The 12235-nt window shown below is 43.4% G+C and overlaps 1 protein-coding gene across 2 annotated transcripts in view; it reads left to right on the top strand.

Annotated features, from left to right (window-relative positions):
• Window positions 1-12235, top strand: part of STAB1 (stabilin 1) — a 94311-nt gene that overhangs the window by 29451 nt on the left and 52625 nt on the right. For both annotated transcript variants that reach the window (XM_083429271.1, XM_083429272.1), the window contains 9 exons: window positions 426-506; window positions 836-994; window positions 2514-2576; window positions 2994-3095; window positions 5172-5258; window positions 6233-6344; window positions 8422-8608; window positions 9572-9665; window positions 11888-12046. In XM_083429271.1, coding sequence (XP_083285397.1) covers window positions 426-506; window positions 836-994; window positions 2514-2576; window positions 2994-3095; window positions 5172-5258; window positions 6233-6344; window positions 8422-8608; window positions 9572-9665; window positions 11888-12046 — 1044 coding nt within the window. The remainder of the gene's footprint in view (window positions 1-425; window positions 507-835; window positions 995-2513; window positions 2577-2993; window positions 3096-5171; window positions 5259-6232; window positions 6345-8421; window positions 8609-9571; window positions 9666-11887; window positions 12047-12235) is intronic.

The raw sequence follows: 12235 nt of genomic DNA, 5'->3' as shown, positions 1-12235 counted from the left end.
TCCAAGGAAATAGATACATGAGAGAGAAAAACAATCTTGAGCTAAAATGGACTGCAATCTAGAACGAGGGATTTACCAGTAGAGCTGGGTGGTTTTCTGTAGTTCTGCAAGGATTCTGACTCCTAATTACTTAGCATCCACAAGAACAAACAATCCTCTCCCTGCCCCCTTCTTAGGCTATGTACACATTGCAGCTTAAAATGCAGCAAGGTTATTCCCATCCCCCTGCATTCCAAGTCGCATTTGCATGCTGTTGTACATGCCAAAATGGGAGTGGGCGTGTCTTCAACCAACCTGCACTGCATTACCTGTTTGGTTTTTGTGCCCCTATGTTTTGGTTGCCACATGGAAGTACTTTATGAGCAGAAAGTGTTGGTTCAGAAAGCTCCTGATGGTGTAAATAAAATATACACAATATTTTCCAGGTAGATGTGGAAACGCTGATTACCTTGCCACAGATTTTGACCATGGCAAATCAGGTTCTGACAATCCATTTCAGTGAGGAGGTAAGTGTTGTACAACAGTTGGAATTAACTGTTGTTAATTCATTTGGCAGCTTAGATAAATGCATAGGATTTTGACTTGGTTTTAGCTTCATTCCAGAGACATTAAAACAGGTTTGTGTAAAATGGTTAATTTTCTAAATCCTTCCTCTATCAAACTGTAGTTTATTAAGAGTGCTATGAATTGTAGCTCTGTAAGGGGTGTACTGCCGTTTCCGGGATCCTTTGGAGGTTAAATGTGTGGAGTGTAAGCAGAGGCCAGTTTACTGACCTATCTGATTTGCACAGCTCTGTTTTGGCCATTAACTTCCAAATTGTTTCTTTTTACACAGGGAAGAATTCTGTTAGGTGACTCTGAGGTTGCCTTAAACACAAGGAATATTTTGGCATCAAATGGTATCATTCATACCTTAGATGGCATCTTCATTCCTCCGTCAATCATCCCCATTCTGCCGCATAGATGCAACGAAAAGGATTATAAAGTTGTAGCGGTAAGTAGTCAAGTCTATCTAGACTTTGTCTTTATTCTGGGCTGATGGGAAAAGACTGCGTCTTTTTGCAATGTGAATTTCATTTTCCATCATGGCCCCCCCCAGTGCAAGATGCTTGCTCGTGGCCAGTACAACCCCTACAATCATCTCAGCACAGCTTTCCTGCAAAGTTCAGCGGTTTTCCTTAGCGTGTTCCTCATTTTTGGTTGTGTCTGTGGTTTTAATCTTCCACATTATAACCCACAATATTTCTGATTCAGAAAGCAGTTTGGCTTTTCAGAGGCCATCCCCTTGCGATTCCTTTGAGAGCTGGCCCTTCCTGTTGACACAGCCTCTGCCAACGGGTCTGATGATGATGTTTCATCATGCGCTCGGAACATCTGCTTCCTGTTGCCTAGATGGAGAAGCAGACAGGGCTTCTAGGCACGGACTTTACATTGCTCCTTGCTGTAGTTGCGGCAGCTGCAGGAGCAGATACTTTAAGAGGGGCTTCAAGCTGCGTTTTATTTGTTTGTTTTAAAATTAAGTCCATTGGAAAAGCTCTCCCCTGGCTTTCTAAATGACTTCCACAGGGAGAGGAGACTTTTTGAGATGTTTGCTACCAAGCAGCACAGAAAAAACGTGTATCACACATGGGGTATATTCTTAGTAGGTGACTGGTCTGCCTTTGTTGCTGCTGTTGTTACTGCACAATCAATATACTGGGTACAATCTGTTAGTAAATACATATTTTGCTTAAAACATCTTGGTATTAGCAGTGTGCACATACACCAGGCAAAAACATTCTTCTCCTCCCAGACCATTGGCTAATTAAACAATGTATGCCCTTATAAACTGTGCATGTGGTTTTCTTTTTTATCATTTTTGTTTGTTACTATGTCACACATGTTTGTAATTTCAAATTGTAAACCTCCAGGGTGGTATCTAAATTTAATAAACAATAGGAATAATAATATTATGTCTCCTCCTTCCACTATCTGTGGTCACATTTATTTATATTAAATTTGTATACCGCCCTTCATCCAAAAATCCAAGGGCAGTTCACACAGGTTTATTCAAGATAAAAACGCAAAGTACATAATAAAAACAAGAACAATACCACCCCTATCCCACAATGCAATAACCACCACCACCACCACCACCCCCAATCCCACAAACATTTAAAAGGATATGGGATGCTAATCAGCCCAAAGCCTGGTTGAAGAGGAACGTTTTGGCCTGGCACTTAAAGGTGTATAATGAAGGTGTTGGGGAACTACCCTGGAGAGAGCATTCCACAAACAGAGACACAATGCAAAAAAGGCCCGTCCTCGTGTTGCCACCCTCTGGACCTCTCGTGAAGGAGGCACACAGAGAAGGGCTTCCAATTATGATTGCAGGGTCTGGGTAGGTCCATATGGGGAGAGACTGTCCTTGACGTATTGTGGTCCTGAGCCGTTTATGAACTCAGGTGTGTGTTTGACAGCACAGTAAACTTTTTTCATGCAGTAAGGATTCCTACTCTTGATTTCTGTTTCAGGGATCTTGTGTGGACTGTGGTGCCCTTAATACCAGTGTCTGCCCACCTGAAAGCACAGTTATGGTAAACAATTCTTAGTTTTGTTTATGGTTATGGTGGGTTTTGGTCCTCACGAAACAAAGCTTATTAAAAACTGCTTACAGAATTGTGTTTTACTTCCTTTCTCTTTCTAAAGTAGGAAATCCATGTGATGTTCTGGCTTTTAACCAAAGAAACTTGTTTGTGACACGGTTTCTGCTGTATCTTCATTGTTCTTCCTTATCATGAGGTGAACCAGAGAGCTATCTCGGAGGGCATGATCTGTATTGACTGTCAAGAGAGGAAGTGGTTTTCCTGCCTTTTCCTGACAGACATGCTGACGGTCCAGTTCACCTTGACTTCCCCCCAGTGAACTTCCTCTGGCTAGCACGACATGATGGATATACATCAAACATGTGTGAAAAGTGCTCTTTGTACTCACAATCTGTTTCATTTCCAAAGGCCGAGGGGATCTTTCCAGGGGAGTGTGTGTACATTCATGACCCATTAGGCTTGAACATTATGAAGAAGGGTTGCAAAAGAAACTGCAACCAAACTGTGGTGGTAAGTATAAGGCATAGAACTAATTGTTGCAGTGTGATTTGTTCCTGTTCGTGATTTTGTGAGCCAGCCGTGCTCTCATCTAGGATATACCCAGTTTTCCTTTTCCCACCGCAGCAGTCAAGCAGCATTCTGTGCTTGCTGGGTATGCTCAGTCCTCACTAGATTGTTTTGGGTTTTCCTGCCTCTGGGGTTGTTTCCCCTGCTAAATATTTCTTTTGTGGTTCTGTGAAACCTGGGCGCACCCCAAGCCACCTCCTTGTGCATGGCTGGTTCCATTTTGGAGAATGGGTTTGTTATTAGAAGGTAAGGTGCTGTTGTGCAACACATTTCTAGCAGGCCTACTGGACAGTGCTGAGTTCATAGCAGAAAAGCCATAGGAAAAGAGAGTTGCCTGTCTGAGGAAGGCCTCCTCTTTTCTATGAAATACTTTCAAAAAGTTGCCAGAGATGTTGTTATGCCTGTCGGCCCACAGAGTTCCAGAGGCTGGTTTTGTGGGCACTGGAGGCAAAGTTTTCTTGCTTGCTTGTGCTCCCAGTGGCAAACGGCATCAGTTCCCTGGTGAGGCCTGGACAAAGAATCCCCTTCATCATTTATATGACCATTTGGCAGGGAACACAGGCCTCTTTATTAAGACAATAAACAAACAAATGAACAAAGACCAATCTCTCTCTGTCTCTCTCATGAGCAGAGTCAGTTCTTTTATGGAATATATGGCGAAGATCTTCCTTAGGAAGGGGTGAAGAATAGGGGGAAGGGCACTGGACAGTCCAAGCTTGTGCACGTCCCTTTTCACAATCGCTGGGTGATTCGAAATGGCTGCTATTTTTGAGTGGGATTCACTGGCAAATCCATGTTGCGCAGTTACAGTTGGCTGGGAAGTGTTACACAGGAAGCCCTCTTCACCAAAAGCTTGCAATAAGGAAAGTAATGGGGAAGTTGACTGGAAAGTGTGGGGTATTATTAAGTATTATGATTTATGAAATTTCTATACCACCCTTTGTCCGAAGATCACAGGGCAGTTTACAAAATAAAAACACAAAAATACATACCATAATAACAAACAATAACCCCCACACAACAGTTTAAAAGGCCACATAGATTGTTCATTTAGCCAAAGGCCTGGGAGAAGAGGAATGTTTTTTGCCCAGCACCTAAAGATACATAACAAAGGTGCCAAGTGAGCCTCCCTGGGGAGAGCATTCCACATCACAATTGCTTTAATGCTATTTTTAAAAATCTTTATTTTTAGATGTGCAAATTGTTCAAATTTGGTTGTGTTTTTGATATGTTTTATTTACTGTTTAGGACTACTTTTGTTACATTTGTAATTACGTAAATCAGGCTTCCTCAAACTCGGCCTTCCAGATGTTTTGAGACCACAATTCCCATCATCCCTGACCACTGTTCCTGCTAGCTAGGGATCATGGGAGTTGTAGGCCAAAAACATCTGGAGAGCCGAGGTTGAGGAAGCCTGGTGTAATTCTTTTCATGCTGTAAGGTGCCTTGAGCATGGTTTTAACTATGGGAAGGTGGCATACAAATAAAATGGTGGTGGTGGTGGTGATGATCAACATCAACTAACTTTCCCTCAAACAAATCGGAATGAATGTTCATTAAATAGCCAACGCCATCCAACCTCCCTGCAAATAAATCAAGATAAGTACTCACTGAAGCAATTGTTTGGAAGCAGCCAGCAAAGCAGTGTCCTGTAGTTCCCTGGAATTAAAATGAAGCAAGGGGTTAGAACAGGGGTCAGCAACCTTTTTCAGCTGTGGTGGGCCGGACTATATTTTGAAAAAAAATATGAATGAATTCCTATGCCCCACAAATAACCCAGAGATGCATTTTAAATAAAAACACACATTCTACTCATGTAAAAAAAAACACGCTGTAAAAACACACTGTCCGCGGGCTGGATTGAGAAGGCGATTGGGCCACATCCGGCCCATGGGCCTTAGGTTGCCTACCCCTGGGTTGAAACTGCTATCAAATGTGTGCAGTCTGTTTAATCATCAGGGCTGGTGAGTGTAAGTGAACTTGAACATCGTTCAAGTGATGTAATTAATGTCTTGCTAGGTACCTGGATGCTGCAAAGGGTTCTTTGGTTCTTCCTGCACCCCATGTCCTAGTGGATTTACCAATCCGTGCTATGGCAAAGGAACTGTAAGTAGCAAAGAATCTCCCGGGTTATTGGGAAGATTGGTTATTAAGTTGTCATCAGATCCCTTACTACTGTATAGTAGAAGAAGAGAGTTTGGATTTGATATCCCGCTTTATCACTACCCAAAGGAGTCTCAAAGCGGCTAACATTCTCCTTTCCCTTCCTCTCCCACAACAAACACTCTGTGAGGTGAGTGGGGCTGAGAGGCTTCAGAGAAGTGTGACTGGCCCAAGGTCACCCAGCAGCTGCATGTGGAGGAGCGGAGACGCGAACCCGGTTCCCCAGATTACGAGTCTACCACTCTGAACCACTATACCACGCTGGCTCTCAGTCTTCAGCTAACTTATCTGACGGGACATGTGTTTGAGCCATGCCCCTTTGTAATCCATTTTGATCCAGGTGTTAACCTAGTAACATCAGGAAATTCCAAAATAAACCAAAGCTATAAATAAAGTGTGAACAAGAATGCTTTCAAATGCCTCCTGAAAGTTAGTGGCAGAAACACGCCCATCTCATTCAGGAGGGCATTCCACCAACCTTGAAAAGACTTCAACTAAACAATCAGAGCTTCCTGCAAAGAGACCTGGGAGTTGTAGTTTGTTAAGTGTGCTTTTAGGAGACCCCTATTCCCCTCATAGAGCCATGATTCTCAGAGCTCCCTGGGAAAAGGTATTGATTATTAAATGACTCTGGTTTGTTTTTTTCTGTATGAGGGGATTAGGGATCTCCCAACAACGCACAGTACCCTTAGCAGATCACAGTTCCTAGGATCCTTTGGGGAAAGCTGCAACTGCTTAAAGTGTTATGACACAGCTGCAAATGTATTGTGCAGATGAGGCTGACGTGCCTATAGTTTCCAAGAGGATTTCCCAGCTCCTGAACCGTTGCATAGTACCCTACAGTTACAATGTTCTGTGTTTTGTCTTGCGACATCACATCCCATTTAGCACACTGAAATCCATTTTTTTCCCTCCAGTGCAACGATGGGATTCGTGGGAATGGCCAGTGCCACTGCCATGAGAATTTCAGAGGAATTGCCTGCCACATTTGTTCAAACCCAAACAAGCACGGAGAGAACTGTGATGAAGGTCTGTGACTCTGAATCTGCAGGAAAGCAACCCTGATGGGTGACGGGAAACCTCAGGCAGGGTAAATCAAGGCTGGGGATATTTGAGACCGTGATCAGGACTTTTCCCCTTGAGAACAGCACTAGGATAGTGTCAAAAGGACAGTTTTTGGATACACTGATGTTAGAGTTCTGGAATATATTTTTACATAGGAATGCAAAGGGGTGGGGTGTTTTTTTTTGGGGGGGGGGGGGCGTTTGGAACATTCTGAAAGCAGCCAGATATCCTCAGGGCTCTCTTGGACATGGAGATCTGAAGGTGCCAGTGAGAGGTGGAATCCAGTTTCTTGCTGGCATGTTCTGATACAGCCAGTGCTAAACTGAGAGTTCTGAGGCCTCTCTCGCCTACCTAGAAGCCATAACCTTTAACTTGGGAGTCTTTAAGTTTCTTGTAATGAGTGACCTCATGAAACTTGAGAGCGGATAGCAGAGAGTGTGGACCAATGGTGTGACTCTGCATAAGGCAATTTCCGGTATTCTGTACTTGGGTGCCCAGCTGCAGAGTCCCCCCACCTAACACGCCTGACTACTGAGTGGTAAATGAATGGACACTACTGTCCAGGATTTAAAAACGGCCACCATTTTATTGATTTCAGATGTAGGAAGCCTTGCCATAGGCATTGGGTGTGTATCAGCTTCCCTGCTGGGGACTGAGGCATCACAGGGTCTATTTGGGGGTGGCTCCGTTGCAAAACACAGGTTTACGCAGATGGCTCCCAAATGCTGAGGGAAGCTCTGTGACCCTGCTAGTCCTACGCAACTGGCTCTTTGGACACAGACTTCCCTCCAGACCCCTCTAACGGGGTACCCTGTTATTGATGCTGCAGCAAATGAGGTTTGTGAGTCACCACTACACCACACCCTGACAGGGTGAAAGACTATAGGATTCTGCCCAAGGCCTAAACTGCCAAAGTTGTGACTACTGCTATGGGGAAGGCAAAACCTGTATTCGTCCTTGAATACAGCAACCGTCAAAAGACCACAGCAAAGCCCTCCTAGCTGAAAAGAAAATGGTTAGAGCAGTTATAGACTATTAATGCACAGAGGGAAAGAGTGGGTGATGCTCCCGGACGATTTGTCAGCTGGGCTAAGTAGATGGTGGGCGGACCTGAGGGAATCCTGCCTCCCTCAGGTCTGCTCGCCACACCATATCCCCTGGGGCTGCCATGGATTGGCCCATTTGAATAAACGGGTTTTGGTAGGAACCCCTGAGCCTCTGCGGTGGCTGGGGGGGTGGGGTGGGAGGCAACCAAAGATGGTGTGGCACACTTGGAAGGAGAGGAGGTACTGTGTCAGGCAGCAACCGCCGATCACTCTGAAGGCCATTGTAGACATTCTACATTTTGGAAAGTTCTAATATAGAACTGGGTAGCTTCTATTCTGTGTGTAGCAACACTGTGTGGTAAGTCGCCAGAACTTCACTTGGAACACCTTCCTGTCAGTCAAGTATTTTCAGACTCCCAACTAGCCATAGGATCATAGAATGGTGCCCACTTGGACTGTGCTAGTAAGCCATTCTGGACAGGAAAAGCTATAAAAGACTTCCTGTTTGGGATAGATTTGCACCTGAGCAGCAAACTCTTCCTTGGTGTGTTCCCATATGTTCCTTGACTCCAGTGGCTCAGCCTTGATACTGCAGTATCTAGGCATCTCCTTGTGGTGACCAAAGTGGCTTGACAGAATTTACAGTTACCGTATTTTTCGCTCTATAAGACGCACCAGACCACAAGACGCACCTAGTTTTTGGAGGAGGAAAACAAGAAAAAAATATATTCTTAATCTCGGAAGCCAGAACAGCAAGAGGGATCGCTGCGCAGTGAAAGCAGCAATCCCTCTTGCTGTTCCGGCTTCTGGGATTGCTGCGCAGACTGCATTCGCTCCGTAAGACGCACACACATTTCCCCTTACTTTTTAGGAGGGAAAAAGTGAGTCTTATAGAGCAAAAAATACGGTATTTAAGAAAGTATGTAGTGGAAATACAAAAGTAAAAGTTGTCATGGTAGTTTAGCAGCTGAACTTATTCTCTCTCTGTCTGGTAGATTGTGGCTGTGTCCATGGAGTTTGTGATAACAGACCTGGAAGCAAGGGCGTGTGCCAGCCTGGCTCATGTAAAGCTGGCTACAGCGGGGAATTTTGTGACAGGAGCTCTCAGAAGTGTGCTTCTTCCGATGATGCCCCTCTGAATTGCCATTTGAATGCAGTCTGCATCCGGAACGATACTGTAAGGTATGCCTCTTCACTGATGTAGCCTGTTTCTTCAGGCATTATTATTATTATTATTATTAATAATAATAATAATACCATTTATTAATTTTATAATAACCAAAACCCAAAAACACACACATCACAATCAAAATCATACATCTTAATTGACTTTCCTTCAAGTCCCCCTCCTCGTTCCATTATTTTATACTTACTTATAGACGTCCACAAAATCTTATACTCTTAACTATCCAATTTTAAAACCTTATGCATGTTATTACAAGTGACCTTTAGAAGTCCAACTCATGTAAAAGCCAATACACAAAGCTTGCTAATTATGCCTTGAACATTTCCCCCTTTTAAAAAAGAAAAGAAAGAAAAGAAAGAAAAACAGTGTCCTTTTTCTTTCTAGGGTTTCAAATTGTCTAGTATGTCCAGCACAGTTCATTAGTTTGTTTTGCCAATCTCCTTCATCTTCTTTGGCGGTGGCTTCTTTCTTCTATAGGGATGGGCAGCTAGACTAGGGATTAGAACCATTCCCCAATTTGAATTGTGGGAGATGTGTATCACTTTTCCTTCCACCACCTCCCCCTTCCTTGCCAGTCATGTCTTCTCTCCTGAACACTTACTGAGCAAGTCTAGAGAAAATATCATCAGTTATATTATATTCTGCCCTTTGAAAAGTTATTTTCCAAAGAGTTGGAGAAGAGAGATTCAAAGTGATGTAAACTGATATATTATTTGCCTTCGCCCTCCCCATGCCTGAGAAAAGCACCCAAGTTTTTTAATGACTTTAAGGCTAGGGAAAGAGGATAAAATAAGTATTTTTAAACTATCAGGATTTAGAGTTTGTTTCCTAAGTACAGTACACAGGAATGTAGATGTTTGCAACCATTCCTTTGAACAGTATTTGCTTAAACTGAATGACAAGATGTCAATAGACATTCCTGCTTTGTGATTTAACAGTTGCCTTTGTTTATTTCCAAGGTGTGTCTGCCTTGATGGATATGAAGGGGATGGGTTTTCTTGTGAGCCTGTTGATATCTGCAGCAAGCCAGAACGGGGAGGATGTTCAAAAAATGTATGTTGGTAAAGCTTTTGGTACTGGTTGACTAATTTTTGTTCATCTTTAGCCTGCTTCTTCTGAAGAGTGTGGCCTGAGAAAGATACTTTAGAATAAATCACTAGCGCCTAGAGCCAAGGATCAGGATTCTTCCTGGCTTTCACTCAAACTGGCTATCAATGAAGTCATAGGATTGAAATGATGCTATCCTTAGAGTCATGGCATTAATGATTTGATCATAATGTTTTGAAAACCTTATGTGTGTTGAATAGCTTCGTCTTATTTTTAAATGTACAAGTGATAGGAAACTGAGTAAAAAACATATGTTTCAATGTTTTTTAGTGTGGACCAAAGGGGCAAACAATATTTCATACCCATTTGCCTTGACTTACTATTTTAACAGAAAACCTGAACAAAATACTGGTAATGATTGGTTGGGTAAGGTGGGGAGAGAAGCCTAACCATTTCTCATTCGGTTATTTTCCTGTTTGAAATTGCACCCCCCACCATACTTTTTGCCCTGCAATTGAAAATATCCAAGGCCCTGTATCTTTTGCTCTTTGGCAGGGAGCAATTTTGGGAAGAAAAACAGCCCAAGAAAGGGTTAAGCAGCAGCCTGTTCTAACAGCCTCCTGTGGCTGCTTTTTGTAGAAATAAAAATGGAAGGAAAAAGTTAAATATAACTGATATATAACTACAAGAAAGAAGATTCCACCTAAACATTAGGAAGAACTTCCTGACAGTAAGAGCTGTTCGACAGTGGAATTTGCTGCCAAGGAGTGTGGTGGAGTCTCCTTCTTTGGAGGTCTTTAAGCAGAGCCTTGACAACCATATGTCAGGAGTGCTCTGATGGTGTTTCCTGCTTGGCAGGGGGTTGGACTCGATGGCCCTTGTGGTCTCTTCCAACTCTATGATTCTATGATTCTATTCTATGATTCTATGATCTTTAGGGGTTGTTTGATCCTATTTCTGTTACTTCTAGAGCATTTTTGCATACTACTGCCAAAAGATGCATACAGAAGGATGCTATGTTGTTTTTAATAATCTCTAGTGTGGGTTTAATAATCTCTAGTGTGGGTGACGCGGGTGGTGCTGTGGGTTAAAGCACAGAGCCTAGGACTTGCCTAGGACAGAAGGTCAGCGGTTCGAATCCCCGTGACGGAGTGAGCTCCCGTTGCTCGGTCCCTGCTCCTGCCAACCTAGCAGTTCGAAAGCATGTCAAAGTGCAAGTAGATAAATAGGTACCACTCCGGTGGGAAGGTAAACAGTGTTTCCATGCGCTGCTCTGGTTTGCCAGAAGTGGCTTTGTCATGCTGGCCACATGACCCGGAAGCTGTACGCCGGCTCCCTCGGCCAATAAAGCGAGATGAGCGCCGCAACCCCAGAGTCGGTCACGACTGGACCTAATGGTCAGGGGTCCCTTTACCTTAGTGTGGGTGAGGTCTACAAGAAGAGACTAGATGTGAATTTAGTGTGACAGCTTTGAAGTGAGACAAAAGCAGTTAGCACGAACCTTATACAAGCTGAAGCCAATCTTTTCAAGAAAGTTCTGTGCTGTCCTATTTCAGTTTTTGAATATGCACCCCCCCCAAAAAAAAAACCTGTAATTTTGATAGTCAAAGGAAAATTGAAATTTCTTTGAAAGCATAAACAGGGAATGCATATCTCATGATGCAGAGTTTTCTTTTTCCACATCTTAAAGTTGATGAGATTCTTGACAAAGGCCAAGAATGGAGACAGGTCAGGAACCAGAGCTCCTTTTTGATGGAATAGGGCACTCTCATATTTTGCCTGTATATTTTCTGCTCCACAGCTAATAGCAGCTTTGGAAGTCAATTTGGATCAAGGCTTGTCACACAGGGGGGAATGTCAGAACTTCTTCCCCCAGCACTGCAGCACAGTTCAATCCGAATCCAACCGCCAGCCTTCCTTGCTGCTCTGTTAGCAGCAAAAGGGGGTTGAAGAAATGTCCAATACCTCATGTAGTTTGGACCTAAGTTGGGCAGCTAATTGCTAACATGATGGCATTTTCTCAACACTTCAAAGCCATTTCTCTCTGTAAGCTGAGGCAGTGATTTGCAACAAAGCAAATCTATATCAAAGCAATTTGGAAAATTAAAATTATTTTAAATTAAAATTTAAAAAATTACTCGGATAGGGAAATGTACCTTCCCTTGTTCTGTTTTGCTAGGCATGAATGTAATCCTTTTTTTATTTGCTCTTTTCCTATTTCTGATCAGGCCATGTGTACCAGTGCAGGCCCTGGAACAGCAACCTGCCAATGTAACAAGGGCTGGACTGGGGATGGAAAGGACTGTATTGCTATAGACAACTGTGCAATGGAAACCAGAGGAGGCTGCCACGTCAATGCTGACTGCATCTATATTGGGCCTGGACAGGTGTAGTTGGCATCCTTTTTGTCTTGCTGAAAAATATTGGTGGATACCTGGTACATTTTACTATGAAGATGACATAAGTGCCCTTCATACCCAGCTCAGACTCCTGCCCAGTGCCGAATACAGCACTGCATTGCATTCAGAAGACTTGCAGGACAAGGCATCGGACTTCCCATACCCCAACCCATATAA

Source organism: Podarcis tiliguerta, assembly GCF_965153285.1.
Source record: "Podarcis tiliguerta genome assembly, chromosome: 2".
NCBI lineage: Eukaryota > Metazoa > Chordata > Lepidosauria > Squamata > Lacertidae > Podarcis > Podarcis tiliguerta.
Note: the sequence above shows the minus strand (reverse complement) of the source record. Positions and strands in the feature narration are given on the sequence as shown.